This window comes from Megalobrama amblycephala, linkage group LG21 (genome assembly GCF_018812025.1).
Source record: "Megalobrama amblycephala isolate DHTTF-2021 linkage group LG21, ASM1881202v1, whole genome shotgun sequence".
In the NCBI taxonomy this organism is placed as follows: domain Eukaryota; kingdom Metazoa; phylum Chordata; class Actinopteri; order Cypriniformes; family Xenocyprididae; genus Megalobrama; species Megalobrama amblycephala.
In genome coordinates, this window is record NC_063064.1 from 15,543,919 (window position 1) to 15,568,773 (window position 24,855).

The following is a 24,855-nucleotide window of genomic DNA, read 5'->3' on the forward strand; positions in this document are numbered from 1 at the left end:
AAAAAAAAAAAAAACAAAAAAACAATGCTGTTGTTCCTGTACAATGACAGTAAAAGCATTACTTGACTTGAATGTAACACTTTTCTTGTTGCAAAAAGTAGCTTGTTACTGGAAAAGCTTCACTATTTTGAAAACTACTTTCAAACTACTGCAAAAAAAAGAAATGTAGTTAATATTGTGACACTACTTGTAATGAGTTACTCCGCGGCACTGGTGCTAATCTCTCGCCTGACTCCATTTGCTCTTTTGAAAGGGGCTCTGATACAACCTCTCCCAGGACTGAAAAGCTCGTCAGAAGAAGGCAGAAGTCACTATGAACCTGCCCTAGAAACGCAGCATTTATCTCCAACATGGTATCTGCGGAAAGAGCACGTTTCTCACGTGCTAGCCATCTTCCCCCTATTCACCCTGCACTCGCTGTAATTCTACAACTAACGAGTGGGAGGAAGATTTCAAAAATTGCTTTTTGTCATTAGCACTGAATTCAGATGACTCAATCAAGCCCAGGGGACTTAACGAGGGCACGATCATCATTTATTCAATTTAGTATTATAAAGAACATTCATTAAACAGGGAGTTTGGAGGGCTGGGGTTGCAAACGTGACAAATCCTTCCAGGCTGCCCATGGGAGGAATTTTAAAGAGACTTTTAAATGTACAAGGGACCTTACCTCCTTCCCTCTGGGATATTTAAGCATACGTGTCATCGGGATGGCTTGAGCGGCGAATGTCGATTCATCTGAATCAGGAAAGGTGGATATTCTAGGTGTGTGTTCATGGTGCACCGCGGCTGCTGAATTATTGAGCAGAAAAACTCTCTTTGATCCATGCTATGTAGCCCACATACCAATCTCTTACCTGTCAGCCTCCCAGAAAGCCATTCATTTTTCAAATGTTTGCAAGGAGGATGCTGCGGTATCTTATTTTTCCTACCGCAAGAAATTTCCAATCCCTTTCAGGCTCTAAATTGATATGTAGCCGACATGTTCTTAACAGAATACAAAGGAACTGTTTCTGTGATTTCAGATTTGATTGCTAGTTCATACAGGAAAGTAGTAAGATAAAAAAAAAAAAAAAACCCTCCTGAACTTTGATTCCTGGCTTTTTGTCTTTTCGAAAAACCTTGATATTGAATGCAGGCTCAAGCTGTACTGAAAGCTACCTAGGAATACGTTTTAATACCAAATCAATATACCGAGTCTCAATGTCCTGAGCTGCGTAACTCTTCAATGTTTTTAGCAGCCGTTTAAATAGAAAGAGAACTTTACCAAAGCAGAGAGAGTGGGAGAGCGCGAGGTTCAGATATTGCTCCGAAAGGTCATGTGTGGGAGTTCAGTGTCTGAGTGAAATGAAGAGAAAGCCATCACGCACAGTCTGCGGAATACGTTATGCAAAAAAGGACTGTAGCACGCTCACCAGTCATTTCACTTTCACGCATGGTTTCCAGACCCACGGCTCACGAAATGGGTAGGCGGGGTGTGGGTTTTATATCCCGTGACTCAAACGCGTCAGGGTTTACATTTGATTGCTTCAGCACAAAATCCCCTCACATCAAATGTCTTGCGCATCGCAAAGCCCAGTGACACACAGAAACATGGTCATCATTTCAAATCTGGTGATATTTCATGAAGTGTTGCCTCGCTTGAAAGTAGAGATGCATAATTGGGCACATAAATGCATCTCCTGAAAGATATTTCCACTCTGCTCTCATTTTTTTTCAGTCGTATTCCTGTTTACGGAAAAGTCAGTGCAGTAAAATTTGTAAGGGTGGGTATTAAATAGTGAAGCCAGAGATGTAAACAAAAAAGCGCATTGCAATGCAGAAATGTGTATCTATTATGTTAGCAGTACATATTTCATGTCACTCGATGCATATATAGGAAATATATAGGTAGGAAATATACAGAAATTGAATAAAGTTATCAAACACTTTACAGTCTTCACTGCTACAATTTTCTCTATTACCTTTATTCTTTGATTAACATTAATAATAGGCATCACAGCAACTGGTTTATTAGGCTGTGATCAGTTTAAGACCTGCCGCTGCCGAATATGACACAGATCATATTCTCTGTTCATTTAAGATGTTATTTAACTCATTTAAGACTGTATATTGTTTCACTAGCCAAATTGTGATGGGAAATAACGGATGCTGCGTTAATTGCGTTAAATATTTGTTAACACGTTAAACTGAAAAAATTAATTGCGCACTAATTTTGACAGCACTAAAAATTATATATCATTTCTATGGCAGGTCTTTTATTTTGCATTACACTTCAAGACTTAATGCACAGGTCATTTGACATACAGTATAATTTTGTTCCTACCATTGCTGTCGTTATCACTGTCAATCGGATTCAATCGCACAATTAATCCCTTTCACGCATAGAGGTCACTACAGTGGACAGCTATTCAAAAAGCATTTTCTTGCATATGCATGGGATTTGATGGCATAGTTGCACATCAACCTCTACAGTGGACACTAGTGCATCATCCTATACATTGCCACCAAGTGGCAATCCGTTGTATGTGGATTTTTTTTTCTTCTTCTCCAAACCAAGATGGCCGAGGACCAGTGAGAAATGCCAAATTTCTTCTGAATATACTTGTTACTTTAAAAAAGTAATCTGATTACATAATGTACACTCTAAAAAATGTTTGGTTAAAAACAACCCAAGTTGGGTTGAAAATGGACAAACCCAGCAGTGGTTGGGTTAAATGTTTGCCCAACCTGCTGGGTAGTTTTATTTAACCCAACTACTGATTAAAAATGACTATATGGCTGGCTTAAAATGAATCCAAAATAGGTGAGAAATTAAAAATCAGACACATAATTACTAGAGGCAACAATAATAATCAAAAGGTGTACATTTATTAATAAGCAATTTAATAAGTGTTTATTGTTTATTATTCATTATCTTATTAATAAATGCTCATTTATTAAATATATTAATAAATGTTAATTTCCAGCATATTTTGGGTTCATTTTAAGCAAGCAATACAGTAATTTTTATACAACAGTTGAGTTAAATAAAACTACCCAGCACGTTGGGCAAACATTTAACCCAACCGCTGGGTTAAAACAACCCAATTGCTGGGTTTGTCCATTTTCAGCCCAACTTGGGTTGTTTTTAACCCAGCATTTTTTAGAGTGTACATTACCTGTAATGCGTTACTTTACTCATTACATCAAAAAGTAATCTGATTACATTATGCTTGTTACTTGCATACATGTTCATTTTGGAGGCCACCAAAATAGGCAGGAAAATGCAGGAAAAACCCTGATATGTAACACATTTAATTGATCACATGCGTTAAGCCTTAATTTTTCACACAATTCACCAATATTATGGTCCTCAAACATGTTATCTGCTTATACAGTTGATTATACTGCAATTATTCTTGATTTCTGTAGTCTGATTTTTTTTTTCAAGTAAGTGTGTCTGATCCACTTAGAATGAAAAGATTAAGGAGGCCATAAACTGTGTTCTGGTGTTTTTATAGGACAAGCTTTTTGTTGCATAAACAGGCTAAACATGCTTCAACAAAATCTGTTATAATCACACTTTTGATGAAAAGAACCATTGTAAGAAACATCCTCTGTCAAACCAAAAGCATCAAGCAGATTGATATCCAGATGTTTAATGTCCCACGGTTCTGCAACATGTTTCTTGCTTCAGTGCAAGAGAGGGAAAACAGAAGAGGAAAACGTCTATCGCATTGAGCCATGCCATGGTTAATGATGCCAGATAGAAAGACGGGAGACAGAAAAGAGATGGATGGGGGAAGAATGAGAATTGTGTATGCATCTGTTCTTTACATCAAACAGAGTTTGGAAGAAAAATACGAAGGCGAGGATTTCATATGCATTAATGATCCAGCTTAAATTAAATGTGGGCCAGAAATGTCACTTTTTCACTCATTATGTCAATCCGTCAGTAAATGGAAGTATATACAGTATGACTTTTTTTCACTGATTTGTAATTTCTGTGACACTACTGTCATAGTTGTTTTTAATCATCATAAAAGGTTTTAGGTTTCCTGGCCCCTCCCCCTGCTCTCCCATTGGTCAGACTACAGGATGGCCCTTCCCACATTTCTCTGGATTTCAGTGTTGCATCCAGCTCCACAGGGAAACCAGGCTTTTAGTGATTTTTATTGTTTTCTCTGCTTATAAAGCTGAGATATAAAACATTTTAACAGAAAAAATATACACACTATAATAAATGAGTCTATGTTGCTTTAGTCCTTTTATCATTCTGTCTGTTTTCGTTATTCTCAGGCCTATTGAGTCAAGTTTGTATGGCAGGCAATTGTCACGCAGCTAAAAGAAAGTGTCTGCTAAAGCATTATCATTGTGATCAATGGCCCAATTCACTTGGCATCCAACTGTCAAGCATCAAACCCTGATGCTGAATACCACTTACTGTTTTGGAAGCAACAGTGGCTTGACTTTGATTAATAAACAAGCTTTTGTCGCCACACGTCACTGCCACATTATCCATCTTATATTTTTTTAATTTCCTGATGGTACCAAAGCCTAAAGATTAGATCAGTTGTGCAGTGCAATAGCGTTATAACACAGAAAATATGAGCAGCATCTGTATTTCTGCGAACTTTAAGAATGTAATCATCGGTGGATATATAACAGAATGTTTTCAGAAACCATTTAGACATTGATTGCATGAATATGGAAATTATCTGACATTTGTCATGGAAGTGTGTGGATGAGGTATGAGGTCTGCAAATAATAAAATACAACTAACCTTATAAACATTGCATATAATTAGGATAGAAAAATTAAAATTAAAATGGCTGATAAAGAACTTACTATATATTTGCTGTTGTCAATGACCGTACAACTGTATTTTGTTGAAAATTCATTTGTCATTTAATAATATAGCTAATATTTTGTTCAGTTTTTGTTCCATATGTTAAGGCTGGTAAATCACATTTTCTATGTTGTTAAAGGGTTAGTTCACCCAAAAATGAAAATTCTGTCATTAATTACTTACCGTCATGTCGTTCCACACAAATAAGACCTTCATTCATCTTCAGAACACAAATTAAGATATTTTTGATCAAATCCGATCAGTTAGGCTTGCATCGCCAGCAATAACACTCCCTTTTTCAATGCCCATAAAGCTACTAAAAACATATTTTAAACAGTTCATGTGACTACAGTGGTTCAACTTTAATATTATAAAGCAAACGAGAATACTTTTTTTGCACCAAAAAAAACAAAATAGCGACTTTATTCAACAATATCGCGTGATGGGCGATTTCAAAACACTGCTTCATGAAGCTTTGAAGCTTTACGAATCATTTGTTTTGAATCAGTGATTCAGTGTGCCAAAATCCCATGATTTTAGTAAACGAGGCTTCGTTAAGTCATAAGAGTCACGTGACTCTGACAGTTTGATACGCGCTCCGAATCACTGATTTGAAACAAATGGTTCTTCATGAAGCAGTGTTTTGAAATCGCCCATCACTAGATATTGTTGAATAAAGTCCCCATTTTGTTATTTTTGGCACACAAAAAGTATTCTAGTCGCTTTATAATATTAAGGTTGAACCACTGTAGTCACATGAACATGAGCATTGAAAAAGGGGAGTGTTATTGCTGCTGATGCAGGCCTTACTGAGCCATCGAATTTTATCAAAAATATCTTAATTTGTGTTCCAAAGATTACGGGTCATTCTTACGGGTGTGGAACGACATGAGGGTGAGTAATTAATGACATAATTTTCATTTTTGTGTGAACTAACCCTTTAATGCATTTACAAAATTCACTATTATTTACTATTCAGCCAATGTCGTTTAATTATTTTTCATTGTTGTTCATGGCAATATTAATATACATTGATGCTTGATATAAAGACATTGTTGTTGTTTTTTTGTTTTTTTTGTTTTTTTGGTTTGTTAGGGTTTGTACAATAAATCATGTTGGTATCCAGTGTATCTTGGTAGTGAAAGAAAAAATAAAAAACAGCAGAGAACCACTGCTCTATATGAGCAGTAAATTGACCATTTAAACACATCAAGCTTCTTGTGTTTGATTATCTATAGAACTCTACTCATTGTGCTGTTTTATTGCAGATTCGATCGGACCAGGACAAAGAGATTGAGATCCGGTACAGTATAACAGGAGCCGGAGCAGACCAGCCTCCCAGTGATGTCTACATTATTGATCCTGTGACAGGAAAAATGTCTGTCACTAAACCTTTGGACAGAGAGGAGAGAGCCTCCTACCATGTAAGTGCTTTTCTTTCCAGAGTTGGCTTGAGAAGATCATTTTTTTGCCCTATTCAGATCCTATTTAAAGTGCAACTGGCCTCAAACCCATTTAAGAAACATGCTCCAGTTTGCAAGAGTTGATGGCCTTTTGCCAGTTGGAATAAAACTAGAACTGAACTCTCTTGTTTTAATAAATGCAGTGTTACCAAAAAAAAATATTTGTACAGGATTTGGACACTTAAGACAATATGAATCCTTTGCTTTATAGAACAAAATAGCAAAATCAAGACAAAAATCTTTGTCTTGAGAACATTTTTCCTTGAGTGTACAATATTAATTATTTTTGATGGTTTTGTGTAAATATGTACAAACTTTATAATCTGTCCCCTAAACTTACCCATCACAGAAAACGTACTGCATCACATTTTCAAAAAACATTGTTCTGTGTGATTTGTAAGCTGTTTCTCTGTGTTTTTACCTAAACCACACATACAGTACTGTGCAAAAGTCTTAGGCCACCTGTTGTTTTAGCAATGTTTTAATGACCATTCATATTTATTTTTTGGTCTTTATTATGATACAAATAGAAAATACAGGAAAAATGTACACAATGTAAAAAGAATTCAGAACAAAATGGCTTCTTTAAGCAAAAAAACAGTATTTAGTGTGACCTCCTGAACTTCTTACAGTTTATCAAAGAAGAAAATCTGAGAAACTTCTCTTCAGATTTTGAAAATTTCCTTGGCCTTCCAGTCCTTTTCAATTCCATTTAGGTTTAAGAGAATTGCTATTGCTCAAGTGTAAGGAGAGGTCACTAAATACTTGCCACTTTAGAATAGAATCATTCATGCCTATAGAAGTCTTTTTTTTATACTACATACACATTTCCTGTATTTTCTGGTTATATTCTAATAAAGATACTGAGAAATAATTATATATGGTCATTATACCATTGCTAAAACAACATATAATGGTGGCCTAAGACTTTTGTACATGTGCATTGTACATGTACCACACACAGTAACACAGTAACACACACACACACACACACAATGAATTCATTGAATTACATACAAAATATAAAAACCAAGTAACCTCTGCAGACAAATTATTCTAAACCTTTTCCAGAACCAACCAACTTTTCTGATAAACCTTTTCAATAATTTTAAACTAAATGGTCTCAAGGTAATTTTTTTGTGGATATATGGAGAATGGTATTCCTGCAATACCGAAGGCTGCAGTTTAAGGACCACATTTCTATGACCATCTTTTTTTCTTTTCTTTTTTTTTTTTTTTTTTATGTGCGTGTATATGTACTAGCAGTTTAAAATTGTCAGGGATGATTTAGCTTTAGATTTAGAATTTTGTTTAATTATTATTTATATTTAATTGATAAATTGTCCTAACCAACCCCTAACCCTGAACACCATCATTGGTAACTCTCTTGAGATATATGATATAATAGATATAATTATTTCTGTGGGTCTATGGTCTTTGCATCTGTTTGTTTTACATTTAATTCAGATTTCCCCTGTTGGAGTAGAATTGGCTAGGTCAGGGAAAAAAAACATTTACACTTTATTTTGATGGTCCCCTTTAGTCATTCTGTTGACTATAAGTAACGTTGCACCTACATGTCAGCTAACTCTTGTTAGAGCATTAGTTAAGTATTAGTAGACTGTTAGGGGTAGGGGTAGTATAATACGGGGTTTGTACAATACATGTACTTGCAAAGTTACTTAAAGTCAGTAGAATGTAAATAAATAAATAAAGTATTAGCAGATATTAAGCAGACAGGGTTAGTTGACACGTAGGTGCACTTATAGTTATATGTTTTGGTTACTTATAGTAAAGAGAATCTCTATAGGGGTCCGTCAAAATAAAAGTGTTACCCAAAACCTAGAGCTGCGGTCCTGAAACTGAAGCCTCCGGTATTGCAGGAATATAGTATTGGATGTATTAGGGTCAGTTCACAAATTTCACACAGTTGTCCTAGTAAAATTGGTGTTCCATAGATTTAAACAACCAGAAAGTATACTTTTTGTCTTCATTTTGAGCAATATATTTCTTACTTCATATTTTGAAACCTAATGAACATCATTTTGTGAAATGTTTTGATAGAAAAGTGTGTTTGTGCTCGAGATCATTAAAATAACTGGCACTTTTTTATATTTTGTCATGTAATGCAAATACATAATGGCTTAAGTGGCCAAATACTTTTCGCTGTCATTGTGTATATAAATATATAAACTCCAGTTCTGAATGAATATGAATATTTTTTATAAACTTTTTATCTAGCTAACTTTTTTAATCAGACCTACAAACTCGGAGATCTGACTTGATTGCAAACCTGATTGGTTCCAGAAAGCTGTAGCCATCAAAACAAGTGCAGTTGCCTTGTCAGCCTTTTTTAGATCGAAGACAAAACTACACACTTACTGCTTGTTAAGCAAAGTTTGCAGAAATCTTAAAATTCATACTTCATTGTGCAATTAAGTCTATTCAAACTGCTTTCAATGCATTAAAAACAAATCGTTTCGGACCTGCTGGCTGGCATCACTTGTTAAGGGTGCTTTTTTGTTTTGTTTTTGTTCCGCTCTTCTGTTTATGTGGCTCTTTTTCTTATGAATAATGTGAAGAAGAAAAGCCAGAGACAAAGAAAAGAATTGCTTTGACACGTCAGGGTTTTTTTCAGTTAGTCAAACTGTCAATTAGACGAAGGTTCAGTAGCAACGTGCAGATGAGAGAGAGAGAGTGAAAGGCAATGAAATAGTGTTGAATTGTCACAAGTGATGAGTATGCAACTCCCGATGCTTTAACCCAACTGGGGAATCAAATCAAACAGCGACCCTGCCCCCTTATGTTTCTGCCTGTCACCCCACCTCTGTCACAGGCGGGCTGCCAGCCAGCCTTCCATCCGCCACATCTTCCCCTGACTGTCATTCACTCACACGCTCCCAAAACAACACATTGCTTTTGATTCTCACGGTTGTTCCTTACAATTATAACTGCCTCTTTATCTCGGCTGTTTTGCAGGAAGTGTCAGTAGGCCCTTAGTATATATTTAGATATAAAACAAGGTCTTCTCTGTTTGCGGCTCCTACTTTTGACTTGTGCCTCCCTTTCTCTATCTCTCCTTCTTTTTTCTCTTAACTCTCTGGTCCATTGAGCAGTAGATGATGTGGCACCATGCGTCTACCTATCAGTCTAAATTACGGCTAGGCTTGTCTCATGAGGTGTGTGTATAAGAGTGTGTCTGCATATCTGAATAAGTCAGCACCCGCGGTGGTTAAGTTAGCGGCTGTGTGTGTGCGAGTGCATGATACTGTAGGCCCTCCCAAAAGGTAGGTAACTTAATTATGCTGTCTCTTAAGATACCTCTTTTGGGCCAAAATCAAAGGTGACACTGCATAAATCCTCTATGGAGAAGGCAATGCCAGAATGCATATATATATATATATATATATATATATATATATATATATATATATATATATATTATTAAACATATATATATATATATATATATATATATATATATATTATTAAACAGAATTTATTCCTGTGATGGAAAATCTGAATTCTGCATGGAAAAGAACAACATTTATTTGAAATAGATGTCTTTGTATCACTATAAATGTCTTTACTGCAACTTTTGATTAATTGAATGCATCTTTGCTGTATAAAAATATGAATTAGTATTAATTTGAATGATTTCAGAAGGATCATTTGACACTGAAGACTGGAGTAATGGCTGCAGAAAATTGCAGATATTTTAAATTGTAATAATATTTCACAATATTATGTTTTTTACTGTAGTTTGATCAGATATGCAGCCTTGGTGAGCATATTAATTAGGGGCCAAGCACCGAAGGTGCGTAGGCACCTATTGTAATCGTTGCCGTTCTTATTATTCTTCCATTTCCGCTCTGGAAGTCTATGGCCCCCCTATAGAACTGCTTGCGGGATGAAATTTGGCACACAGATAGAGGACAGTCTGAACTGTCTTCATACCATATTTGGAATCTCTAACTTAATTCCTCTAGCGACACCACCTGTCCAAATTTGCACTCACATTTCTGCTAATAATTTTTGAACCGTAAGGGCTAGAAGCAAATTATGACAATTGAAAATGTTTCCGCCATTTTGAATTTTCTGAAAAACCTACTTTTTTGGACTTCTCCTAGGCTGTTGCTCAGATTTTCATGAAAATTGAACCAGATCATCTTCAGACCATGATGACAAAAAGTTATGGAATTCTATTCAAGTTGATTTCTCAAACCGTTTTCTCAAACAAATTTTATGATAATAGACATAAGGCTGTATCTCTGCAATGCTTTATCATATTCAGACCAAACATGGTGCATGTCATCTCAAGTATGACCTGAGGCAACATGTAGCTTTTTGGTGGAGTGCCACCTACTAGTCTGGAGATACAAAAAAATGCTAATAACTTTTGAACGGTTTGTCCAAAAGTCATAAATCTGGTCTCGTTAAGAGTCGGCCATTTTGAAATGTACGAAAATATACGAAAATCCTGTATTTTATGAACACATTAGCGTATCATTACGAAACTCGGTATGGGTCGGCATCATGCCCTGACAGTACAAAGTTTCGGAAAGTTATAATGAAATTTACAAAAATGCTAATAACATTAGACTATATTAACCTATTGTAATGAAACTGGCTCAATAGATTCCTTGGGTCATGCTGAGAACATAGATACCAAATTTGCCATAGTCGGCCAAACTTCCTGTCCGCCATTTTGTTTTTCTTTTCATTTTGTTTTTCAAACTCCTCCAAGACCGTTGCTCCGATTTTCACCAAAATCGAATTGTATCATCTTCAGACCATGCTGACAAAAAGATATGGATTTCAAGTCGATTTGTCAAACCGTTTTCGTATACCGCTGCAACAAATTTGAGGCATGATGCAAAACCGACTCTTGAAGCTGTATCTCTGCAATACTTTGGCATATTGACACCAAACCTTGCAAACCATACCACATCAATTTGATCACAGCGCCACCTATTGGTCAACAGTGATAAACATTTAAGTAATATTTCTAATGACTGTATTTATGTTTTTTCTGCCAATTTGCGTAAAATTATATTAAAATATCGTTACTTGTTGCAGCTGGTCTGATGCTCCCAGCTATGATGGCATGGCTTATTTTGCTGTTTGTGCTTATCCCCAATAATTGCAGCTATAATTTATTACTTGTATTTATTAATAAATATATATATATATATATATATATATATATATATATATATATATATATATATATATATATATATATATAGGTTAATTATGATTATAAAAATTCACACACATTTCTTATTTTTATTATTTATTGATTGATTTGTGTATGCACGGTTTGTATTTGTATTTATTTAATTTAAAAAAAATATTGTCAGCAAGACAACTCACTAGGTTTTGAAACAGAGCTAATGTGTATGATTCTCTGTGTGAATGAGTGTAAATGCATGTTTACTTTCTGTTAGACACTGCCTGCAGTCAGTGAGTCAGGACGATAGGCGTATGAGCACGGTTAAGGTTAAGTGGCCCCTCGGGTCTTGTGCGGCGGTTAGCTTATGCAGCCCCTCCGTTAGTATGAGTATCCATATGACTCTTCATATCTGATATCTGCACACAATTTGCACTAACTCTAGATGTTCTAGTACAGACAGCTCAGATGTATACCCATGGCTGTTCACGTGAGTAGTAGGCTGATTCAATTAGAGCCTTCTTGAGTAGAATACAATGCTTATTTATCGGTGCATCACAAGGGCCAGAATTGGTGTCTCTGGTGCTGCAATTGAATGCAGTCATGAACTTATTAAAAGGACAATCCCCCCGGAGCAACCCGAGGTTAACAATAGTGATGGCTCTTGATTAACAACAATTGTGTTAACAATAGTGATGACTCCCTTGTCACAGGAACCAAACCAGTAACTGCATGTTTAAAGCTGATCTTAAAGTCAACCTAAAATGAAAAATGACTAGATTTGCTTTTATAATACTTAAAAAATAATTTTATAATGTGCTCTTATTGTGTACTATTCATCAATGAATGTCACTGAAAATATATTAAAAAAAAAAAAAGTTTGTTTTCATAATGCATTAGTATTCAAAAGTTTGGGGTCAGTAACATTTAAAATAGATATTTTTTAGCATAAGTCGCTTATATTTATATTATTATATAAACATATATAAAATAACTGTTATTTTTACATATTTTAAAATTTAATTTTCTAATTTGATGACAAAGTCATTACTCCGGTCTTCAGTGTCACATGATCTTTCAGAAATCATTCTAATATGCTGATTTGGTGCTCAAGAAACATTTCTTTTTATTATTCATTTTGAAAACAGTTGTGCTTAATAGGCTGTGTTTAATATTTTTGTGGAAAGTGTGATACATTTTGGGAGGATTCTGATAAATAGAAAGTTCAAAAGAGTATTTTTGTAACATTCTAAATGTATTTAATGTCACTTTTGATCAATTTAATGCATCCTCTCTGAATAAAAGTATCAATTTCTTTAAAAAAAAAAAAATCTTACTGACCCAAAACTTTAAAATGGTAATATAATTTCCTCTGCCACTTTATTTGACAGTATAGTGGAGAAGTGGCATGAATGTACAGAGTCACTTCTCCAACAATTCTGTCTTTTTAAACATTATGGAAGTAAATTAGGCTGCAAATGCAGTTTTTCATGTTGACATAAACCACTGTATTTTTGATGAACTTTTTGTTGGTTAAACCTGCATTATTTACGTTCACATATAAGTCTTTCTTAAAGTTTCTCCGTGATTGGCCCAGAACTGTTAAAACCTGTAAACATCAAACAAGCTCAGGTGTCTCAGTAAGACAAGGAAAGTTTACCAACAGTATTGATTGTGTTTTGTTCAAAAGTGAGTCTTTGGAATAGTGACCACTTTGATAATGTTAATGATAATGATGAAGGGGTGAAGTGGGGTACATAAGAGTAAAAAAGCTTAGGAAACTAAAATACCTATACTAAAAAATGACCATGGTGAATGTGCCGCAGGCAGTGCACTGACCTTCTATCTCAAGTTTTCCCTCATTTTGTGAGTTTCCAATAGTTTTCCTTCACTGCCCACAAGTCTCCCACCACTAGAGTGTGTTGCAGAATATAAGAGCTGATGGCTTTGACACAATGGCAAGAGAAGAAAATAAACAAAGGGATAAAGAACTAGAGGAGGATTCTCTGTTTCTCTGCCCATCTCTCTCTGTCGCTCTGTCTTGTGTGTTTCAGTTCTGTCAGCTAGCATGTTAATAATGCCATTAAGCCACACATTTGCAGTCCGCACGCTCTCATGGGTCGACAGATCAAAGATGCAGTGTCTCAGCCACTAACAACAGACAATCTCACACATATCTATGCTCACACACACACACACACATAGCCAACCCATGCAGAATGCTAAGCACAGCAGCTGAGGAAACAGATTTTCCTGTTGTGTGTCTTTATTTATTTGTTCGCTTGACAGTTAGTTTTGCCGTGCACAACAAAAAGCTGTCGACTCGGGCAATATTAAATGAGAGCTTTTGGCGACAGGTGTCGTATTACTGCAGAAATGCATATAGAATCTCGATGTTCCTGTGTATAGCGTATGGAGCAATGCAACCCGCTTATTTGGGATGTAATTCTGGTGAGGGATTTTAGGATAATAGTTTTATTTAGTGCGTGCACATGTAATTCTGTAGTGAATAAATTCTAAGAAGAGAATTTGGAGTTAATCCAGCCTTAAACCTTTCCTCTATCCCTCTCCTTTTTCACTCTCGGTCTCTTTCTTGCACTATCTCTTGCTCTTTTGTTTTTAGTTTCCCCCTCCCTTATCCTGTTTCCCCTAGGAATGTTCTAACACTAAAAAAAATACTTTTTTAAGGGGTTGTTTATCTGAATTAAATAAAGCTTTATCTTGCCTCGCACGCTTTTTCAAAGATCTAACCAAAATAGGCTTTTTTTCTTTTTTCTTTTTTTTTTTTTTTTTTTTTTGGTGGAGCTAAACTCCATCTCACACACTCTTCCTCTGGAAGTCCTCTCTGAATTATAACTCATGGTTTTCAGATAGGAACAAGGCAACACTGTCCCAACGGATCCCGTATCTAACATGTATGAAATATGAATGTAATTTCCATTCAGTGCCTCCGCCGAGTACGCTGAGATCTTTAATGCCTCTGAGTTTCTTAAATCTGATTTAATATCTGTGCTGTGCTTTCCACAGAAGCCTCTGCAGAGGTGAAGTTATTGGCGAATTATGAATTGTTAATTAATGTGCTTTTATTGTTGTCTCGTCCACAGCTCAGAGCCCATGCGGTGGATATTAATGGGAACCAAATGGAGCCTCCTATTGATTTGTACATTTATGTCATTGACATGAATGACAACAGACCCGAGTTTAAGAACCAGGTCTACAACGGATCAGTCGCTGAAGGGTCCAAACCTGGTAGGTGTCCACAATAAAGGTCACGGTGATGATTATACTCATGATGATGTGTTTAGTTTATAATTTCATTTCATATGCCATCAAGGAAAAGCATAAGGTAATCATGAATTAACAAGGATGATGTCATGATTATAGTAAATTATCAGCAACAATATTGATTAGGGCTGTCAATCGATTAAAAATTTTAATCTAATTAATTACATACTCTGTGATTAATTCATCTAAATTAATCGCATACATAATTTTTGCTGTGAAAGTATTAAATATTTCAATTCAAATGAATCAATGCAGGGTTTTTCCTGGGTCAAAAATGGTCTTCGGTGGTGACAGACATGGTCATCCACACAAACAGTAAAAAGTGCCCTACCCACGTGATCTGCGAGCCCGATACTGACAATAAAGTACCCGTCACTCTCACTTTAATTCTTTCTTGCACTCTTTGCAAAAAAACAAAAACAAAGCTATTTTATAGCTTTGTAAGAGAGGATGCTTTTTTGCTAAACCTGAAAAGTATTAAAAAGTAGCATTTAGAAGTTGTATTAACTAATAATATAATTTTCTACCATATACAATTGAATGCACCTAGCTAACAACAACTTGCTTTGTTCTGGTTTCACCTCACTCCAGTCTAAACTAACTGATTTTATAGGTAGGCCTAATTTACTACACATTGTCATTTAAATAACCAGAAAATATTGTGGATTATTAAGGCTAATTTTACTAACCACTCTTGCTAAATGGGGTAAGCACACTTATGTTCTCATTTCAGAGTTGTTCGAGTAAATGGTTCATTATAGACCGTGTGGACCGATCAGTTGTTGTCATAATTCATTAAAATGAATCTGTTCAAATGAGTCATTAGGTCGCGAATCGGACATTAGCGGACGTTGACGCGTTGCGTGCGAATCGCGACTGTTATTAGGACATCGCAAAAGATTTGTCAACACAGAAAACACTTCACCACTGGATAGGATTTTCTTTTTGTTACTGAAAGTGTGGTTTATGTCAGCTGCACGTGCAGGGCGCCTGTCAGACAGGATGAGGTGACGTTCTTTTGAGCACTATTCACACCCAGCGGTTATTCAGGAAAAACATTTTCCGAATGCGCCTCGTGAAACATGGATTCGGTCTTACGAACTTTTAGCATTGTGTCAGTTGATTTAGATTATTATCTGTGAGGAAGAGAGAGTGCAAAGACGGTGCTTACTTTGAAGAAGAAGAGAGCTCGTGCTCGTTCTGTCCGTCAGCGCAGCAGTCATCTCCCTCCTTCATTTTACAGTCGAATGGTGGCTAGAACGGCTCCAGGTTCAAAGGTCAGTACGGAATGGATTAATCTGCGTTATTTTTTTTAACGTGTTATTTTTTCTCAGATTAATTAATCGAAATTAACTCATTATTTTGACAGCCCTAATATTGATGTTACAATGCTGGTAATGACAATGAAATCATCATGGTCACTTCATATGGAGGCTTATTAGACATACTTATTTGGTAATAATATATTGAGATCACACACACACACACACACACACACACACACACACATCATATATATAAAATGTTGTATTAAAGCTATATTTTTTGGGTTAAAAATGATCCAAAATCAATTTCTGAGCAAGTACATAACCAGCCAATGTATAAACTATCTCCGTACCTTAGCCCGATTCACAATGGTAAGCTTGTAATAATGTATTATAATTCGGGTGGTACTGGTGGGTTTCCGCAGGAAATTCGAGCATGACGCCGTTCGTCTTTGAGTCATTACGTCACATCTGTTTACATAAAGAAGGAGTCCCAGCTAGTAGGCTATATCATGTGAGGATGCTGCAGGTGACGGATCATTTATAGCCTTTTCTCACAGCAGCTGCAATAATTAAACTTATCATTTTGATGGCGGATTGTATGGTATGACAAATGGACAATTAGAGATTAGACTGTTCAGAAATTGAAATCTACAGGTAACGCTAATACACACTAAATGCACGTAGTCACGCAATGCTGATGTTGTTAACATTAAAGGTCCCGTTTTTCGTGGTTTTTTTTTTGAAGCTTTGATTGTGTTTATAGTGTGCAATATAACATGTGTTCATGTTTCGCGTGTAAAAAAACACAGTATTTTTCACATAATTTACTTATCTGTATACCGCTGTTTCCACTGTCATAAAAACGGGCTGATGACTTCCTTGTTCTATGAAGTCCCTCCTTCAGAAATACGTAACGAGTTCTGATTGTGCCAGCGGTTCCTGTGTTGTGATTCGACAGCAGCTTAGCGAACCTTGCCCGGAAAGGTCACGCCTCTTACCATAACGTGGAGATGCACGCGCTCAGTGTTATTGTAAACATGTCTTTAATTTTACCCTATCGATTTGAGCCGGAATCAGACCCGGTGATTGGACTGCGGGATGAAAATAACAGTGTTTCGACGACATGGCGACAAACACACTCTACAAACGCAACTCTTGTGTATTCCTGTGGGCGGAGGTTAGTCAAAAAACTGTTTTAGTGACGTCATTAAAGAAGGAAGTAGAGGGATGTAGTCCAAACTGGCCGTTCGATGTAGGCGACTTCTGTTAAATAAAATATCTCGCTTGGCATTGAACTTTGAGCTTTAAAATTTTACAGATTTTATTTATACTCTAACAACAACATTACACACTAACTAAAGTTTGAAACATGGGATCACGAAGAACGGGACCTTTAACAATTTGAGAACAAAGTATAACAATCATTTTTGCACGGTTTGATGTGATATGAGCTAAGCCATCATTAGATTTAATTGGCAGCGCGATTTATTGTAATGTTTTTTTTTCTCAGTTGGTCAGAACAAAAGTGGCAGATTTGTTATTTGCTTGTTCAGATGACATTCTCCAGTGAAAATTCTTATTTTGCTCATACTTCCAAGACTACAATTTGTGATTCTGAAGTACAGTATCAGTGCGGTGACTGACAACCACACATTCTCCTCAAAACATTAGATTCATCCGCGCTGAGGAGCCGTGCACAACCCACGTAATGATGATAATTAAGCAAATAACTGCAATTCTACCAACATGGTTATATTTCACAGAATTCCGGGCCAAGAACGGTTTGTGCCGTGCCGAACCAATCTCAAGTGGAAATATAACTGGAACCCTTCCTTACTGTTCTTTCGCCCGACGGTGAAAAAGCACCTAATGTATGACGTGATCAAATTGATTGATTATGGATTTGTGTGCACAGCAGACAATAAACAAGATATACGCATTGATTGTTATTTTTAAGATGATTTTTTTTAATGAAATTATGCGGTATGCGTCAGATTATCATCACTCTCATTGTAATAATTCAAGACGATCAAGGGAATCTTATGCTTTCCCTTGATGATTAATTGAATACCCCATGTGAATCACCCCTTTCTGTGAACGCTTCTCTGTGCTCTTTGAACCAGCATTCCCGTTGTGTCTAACAAACACAGGTTCAGATTCTTCCTTTATTCTCCACCTCTTTGGTTTGTTAGGCTTCAGAGTCGACTGGCTGAGCAGCGAGAGCAGATTGTGTCCAACTTTTGTAATGTTACGGCCCAGAAAGCTTGCCTCTGAGGACAAAACTTTAGTCTTTATTTTGTTGAGCTCTCCTCAAAGAAAACTTGATTCTCATGGGAATTCACAAACAAAGAGAAAGAGGAGCAGCACAATATTTTCTGTTTCCCTTCAGTAGAGCGTGGGTCTGCTCCACGCCAAACAAGCACTGCAAATTATCCATGGAAAACGGACGCGTTACAGGCTGTTCCATTATCCCTCTGCTGTCCATGCTGACATCCTCCATGTTTTATGTGAATTAAATACACGAAGTCCTCGCGAATTCAAGCTAACCTCCTCTCTCGGCTCTCATGAGACCGCAGTTAATCTCATTGCCTTGAAAATGGCAATGCCAATATTGCCTGTTGATCTTCTGCGATCACAAGGATTTAATCACAGCAGATGTTTTGTATATTTTAAACGTGAACGTTAAAGGAACATGTTTATCAGTTTAACTCACCAAGGGAAGCTTAGACCAAACAGATGCTCATATCAGAGTGTCTCTGAAGTATTACAGCGGATTTTCCATCAGCCCCTGCACTACAGGCCACGTTCAAAGAGGAGCATGCAGGGAAGTGTCCTTATCACCAGCCACAGATGTATGTGAATTTATCAGATCAATTCAACAGAGGGATCCAACTTTAAATGATACATTACTGATTTCAGTGCCAACGAAATACCTATTTGGAGGTGTAGACGCATAGAGTAATTGAATTGTATTCGTTGCTGCCTAAACACAAGTAATCGCCCAATTACCGCGCATTTAGAAGACTGATCCAATTTAAGTTTAATCCAATTCATCTGTGATTCAGACCTGGATCAAATTAAACTGTTTAGTGTGAATCCAACCTTTTTTTCCCATTAGTGCTGATGCATTGGCATGACTGCAAACAAAAAGTCTAATAAAAAGTAAGTTAATATTATTTTGTTCTTCATGTCAAGTCAATTCAGCTTTTAGTTTCATTTAAAAAAAATGTGTGTTGATGTGAAAATTAAATTGTGGTTCTCTTACAGATTCTGGAGGTCATTTTACATAAAACTATTTTAAATCTAAGTTGATCCTGCCAAATTTCTTAAAGGATTAGTTCACTAAAGAATTAAAATTTCCTGATAATTTACTCACCCCCGTGTCATCCAAGATGTTCAGGTCTTTCCTTCTTCAGTCGAAAAGAAAGTAAGGTTTTTGAGGGGAACATTCCAGGATTTTTCTCCATATAGTGGACTTCAGTGGGGTTCAATGGTGGAAAGTTTCAGTGCAGCTACAAAGGGCTCCACATGATCCCAGATGAGGAATAAGTGTCTTATCTGGCAAAATGTATAAAAAAAATAAAAATGTATATATTTTTTAACCACAAATGCTCATCTTGCACTGCTCTGCGATCTGCCACGCATTATGTTAGAAAGGTGACGTAGGTGTAGGTGATATAGACGGAAAAGTAGGGCGAAAAACTTCAAAATCGTCAGATATCGCCGTTTTACCTTTTTTTTTGTTTTTTTTTTGTAAAGGCCGTTTGGCTTAATCTTTGCATGTTCACTTTGTAGATACTGGATCGCTACTTCCGCCCACGTCACGCGTGACCTTTGTAACGTGATTGCGTCATGCATGGCAGATCGCAGAGCTAGTGCAAGATGAGCATTTGTGGTTAAAAAGTATATACATTTTTATTTTTTTTTAGAAAATAACCAATCGTTTCACTAGATAAGACCCTTATTCCTCATCTGGGATCATGTAGAGCCCTTTGAAGCTGCATTGAAACTGCACTTTGAACCTTCCACCCGTCGAACCCCACTGAAGTCCAATATGAAAAAAATCTTGGAATGTTTTCCAAAGAAACTTTCATTGAACCCCACTGAAGTCCACTATATGGAGAAAAATCCTGGAATGTTTTCCTCAAAAACCTTCATTTCTTTTTGACTGAAGAAACAAAGACATGAACATCTTGGATGACACGAGGGTGAGTAAATTATCAGGAAATTTTCATTCAGAAGTGAACTAATTCTTGAATTCATGTTTCCAGTCTTATTTTGAAGATTCATTCCAAAGAGAATTGAATGACATGCACCAATGTTTGTCTTTATTTATTTACTTATTAAGGCTAGCATAGACTAGTCAAGTAGTCGACTACCTCAACCACTTGTCGGCGCTGTCAGAAGCCATCAAATACTCGAGCGTGCAATAACCATACAACGTGCTAGTCTTTCTTAACGCAAAAAAAGTGAGCCATGACCTCAACCAAAGAGAGTATGTGACTACATGATTTTTTCTTATTGTATTATAAACTATTTTGAAGCGGTTGAGTGAAGATTTAAGTGATGTGAGTACAGATCTGTTATTTTTGGTACCAAGTGTGCAGTTGTCCCGTGGAATTGGGCTACTTGTACATTGTCATCCCACCCCCTACTACCACCCCCGGAACTCAATTCAAACGATTTTGCAATTTATTTATTTTTTTGGCTGTGATTTTTGATAGCAATTGGGTTGATTTTGTTATACAAACCTGCCAACCCTGAAGACCTGTGAAGGCTAATATTGTATACCCCTAAGCTAACTGTTCAAATAAATTTAATAATATATGTATGCACATATTGTTTGACGTCAAAGTCGTGGATGTGAATGTTATAATGTTGTGTGTCAATTTAAAAAAAGTGCTATTTTGCAAAATATATATACAAAATAAAGCCAATTAATGTTTTTACAAGACATATACAAGACGTAATTGCTGCAAAATTGCTGCTTTTATGTCTTTTTTTAAAACAGTAACAAATTCTGCTATTGACAAGTGACCGACTAGCAGAAATCAGTCGTTGTGCAACCGCTATTTATTAGACAAACATGATTAATGTTTTAATCTTACAAGATTCTTTTTAGGCATTAGTTCTATCTTACATTTTCTCTATATTAAACTATTTGCTCTAAAAAATACTTTGGATTATGACTGTAAAATGTGTTGTGACACAATATATTGAAATTGTGAGATAATATTACAACACCAGTACACAACACGGGCTTGATTACAGTATGTGATAAGTATATTCAGAGAGAAATATACATTTTGGTTCAGATAAAGTGATGTGGTATGATATTGTGGAATGGATGTTTGCAGTGTATAAAAGTTTAGTATTCTATAAGGAGGAACAGAATATTCACAATCCAGACTATCTAGCAAAGTAGTCCTTATAAATATTTTCTGGGGAATTATCCTGTTTAAGTAACAATCTATGAAGCAGTTAAGGCTGTTTCACAGTTCTCGCATTCTAAAAGAAATAGAAAGTTTATTGTACTTTTCACAATAATTAAGCATAATTTTCACTTTTTTTCCTCAATACCCTGTAGAAAATGTGCATGCCAAAAAGTCAGCTGCACCACGCAACAATAGTGTTTAGAAAACTCATATTTGCGAGCTTGAGGAACTGCTAGCCAATTATCCATTGAAATGATTTCTTTTCTCTCTTTTTTTCTTCCCATCTTCAAACTATTCTCTGTTGTTTTGCATTTTACTGGCCTCAAAAATCAACATTGATCCTGCCTCGTATTTTAGTCACATGAATCCTTGTTTACTTTCCTTTCTTTTCTCTCACCTAAATAACCAGTGACAAGGGGATATTTTTTGCTGTCTGTTTCAGATAAAAACAAGCCACAGCAAAAAAAAAAAAAAAAAAAAAAGAGTGGCAGGACTAGAAAATTTTGTTTTCACACTTGCAGCTCACACATCCGATAAGGAAATTTGCTAACAGTGGACGATAGGACGCTACTCGACGCTCAGCCTCAGACAGCTGGCCATGGGGGTTAATTAGGCCCTGACGTCCGCACACGAGAGAGGAGAAGAGCGAGGGAAAGCGAGCGCTGAGAGGAGAGAGAAATGTTTCAATCAGTTTAATGGACTTAAAGTAGGCGTCTGCCTCTGGCTCTTTTTTGCAGGAAAAGTCATTTGCCTCTTCATAGTCCTCAAAGGACTCCATATGGCTACGGCCCTGACAAAACAGATTTGCTTTGAAAGCCTCACCGTGAGGGTGGTGTGAGACAGTGCTGAGTGTAATCTGCAGTGGAAAACGGAGTGATAACAGCTTGGAGGACTGGTTTAGTCTGGCTAGCAGCTTGTCTCGGATGGACAGCCATGTATAGAGAGCTTTTATGTCGTATTTTCAATGTAAGCACATTGTGATGTAGCCGTACCATAAGCAATCGAAAATTGCGACAGAGTGGAGGCGAGATGTGATTTTGTGTGTTCGGGTTGGAAAAGAATATTATTTTCACATCAGAGAGCCTTGAAATGGGGAAAGATTGGAAAAGATAAGTTGCTTTTAACCCAGCCGGCGCTGCAAGGGTCGGTTTCCATTCTCAGGCTGGTTATGTTAAACTTGTTAAAACTAATGACTCCCCAATTTCTTATATACCTGTGAAAGAGAGAGGCTCCCGACCAGCATGCGTCTAATGAAAGGAGGAATTTTGAGCTTCAGTGGTTTAAGTCGAAAAGCAATTACAGCATTGAATTAGTTTTCAAATTAAAAAGCAATTGAAAAGGCCCAGGGGTTAACTGTTTCCTGCATGGTCATCTCTCTCACTTTTACACATAAAGAGCATTTAATCCCGTTACAGAATGGCACTCATTGAAAATTGAAGGCGACAGAGTTGACATGCAACTCTTTTGTCTTCTTCATCCCTCCGCATGTGCTCGCTTGCTCTCTGGTTGTTCAAAAATTGATGTAGCCCTATCAGAAGAGGGCTTAATTGTTTTTCTTCTCCCTTCGCTCATTTCTTCCTTTTCCTCTTTCTCATGGGGCGTAGTGACAGATTCTGCTCTGAAACTTAATGAACTTTGAAATAGAACTCTCAGCCACAATTATCCCCTCGTAGGTGTGTTGTCACAAAATGATGGCACTATCTCCACACAATTACAGCTGGGCCGGAGAAACCTGCGAACGCACGAGGTCTTGCGCGTGGCTAAACGCGCGGCCGCCCCCCTCAGACCGGCTTTCTGGGTCGCCGTGGCCATTAATATTAAATGACAGAAGTGACTGGAACACAGGAGCGACAGAATGACATTAACACGGAATGACAGGGTGACATTTTGCCCACGTCGCAAGGAGGTTTATCCTCTGTTTCTCTATTTGGAGGCCCCTAATTGCTCACTCACATTTGAGATGGTGTGAGACAAGCTCTCAGAAATCGATAAACATGTTTTGGGGACTAAAGGCCATACGGACCCCCACTCGCATCATCCGGCACCTGACGCCTCACGCTCGCGCAAACACATTTCACACTGTTGATTGCTGTTTTTAAACATAGGACTTAGAACAAATAGAGGCAAGAGAAGAGGCTTTTTTGTGTGTGTGTGTGTGTGTGTTATTTAGTCATTTTGTCAAATCATAAATAGTTGATGATGATGCCCAAAATAATGAAAACGTGTCAACTACGATATTTATGAACATTTGAAAAAAATTTAGACAAATATGAACAAAAAACATCATATTATGTGTAGAGTGTTGTGTTATGTAAACAACATATTTACAACATGAAATACATAATGTCACATATCTTATTTCAAGTTCACCTAGTGTGTGTGTGTGTGTGTGTGTGTGTGTGTGTGTGTGTGTGTATATATATATAAATATATGTGTGTATAAATATTATAATATATTATTAATATAATATTTATATATTTTAAAATAAGTAAAATAATATAAAATCATTTATTAAATTAAAATTGTAATTAAATATTGAGTATTTAATATTTAAATACTAGGGGTGTGACGAGACCAGTATCTCACGAGACGAGACGAGACTCGAGATTGAGTTCACGAGACGAGACAAGATGGCGAAATACATGACTAGAAAAAATATTCTGCAGGTGTATTTGAAATGTTTTAACTAATCATTTTGTAATGAATGTCATTTCAGTTCTACTTTCTGAGACTGAATTATCATATGCAGTAAAAGACAACAATACTCAAGTAATGTAAAAGGTTTTGCCACTAACTCAACTGACGGACTTCCCTCCTGTATGATTTCAGTCTCTTCAGATCTTACTGTACATGAATTATGAGCTTCTACAACTTTTGACCTCCTAACTGAACTCCTCTCCACAATCTGATCACAGAAATAAAAACAGTATAAATAAAAATGGTAACACTTTACAATAAGGTCTCATTTATTAACATTAATGTATTAACCAACATCAACTAACAACAAGCAATATATTTGCTACAGTATTTATTAATCTTTGTTAGTTGATAAAAATAGTCATTCATTGTTAGTTCATGATAGTTCACAGTGCATTAACTAATGTTAACAAATGAAACCTTATTGTTTGTACTAGTAAATAATAAGAAGAGAAAACTGTTATTCATTTTTATGGTAACACTTTACAATAAGTGCAACCATAATCGCACTCTCTCAATATTCAAAGATCAAATAAGACCAAATTTTTCTTTGATACAGAGCTCAGAGATGGTTACAACTACACTGCCCAGCCTAAAATAGCTTTCATATTGAGAGATATCTGTATTCGTCAGGGAGCCGCTTTCAAAATGCGGGGTATTGAAATCACGTTTGAATGCGCGCGCGCGTTTACTTTCACTTTT

General features: G+C 36.4%; 1 protein-coding gene across 2 annotated transcripts in view; it reads left to right on the top strand.

The window, feature by feature from the left end:
- cdh4 (cadherin 4, type 1, R-cadherin (retinal)) overlaps nucleotides 1-24,855 on the top strand; it is a 299,485-nt gene that overhangs the window by 232,424 nt on the left and 42,206 nt on the right. For both annotated transcript variants that reach the window (XM_048172488.1, XM_048172490.1), the window contains 2 exons: nucleotides 6,100-6,255; nucleotides 14,572-14,716. In XM_048172488.1, coding sequence (XP_048028445.1) covers nucleotides 6,100-6,255; nucleotides 14,572-14,716 — 301 coding nt within the window. The remainder of the gene's footprint in view (nucleotides 1-6,099; nucleotides 6,256-14,571; nucleotides 14,717-24,855) is intronic.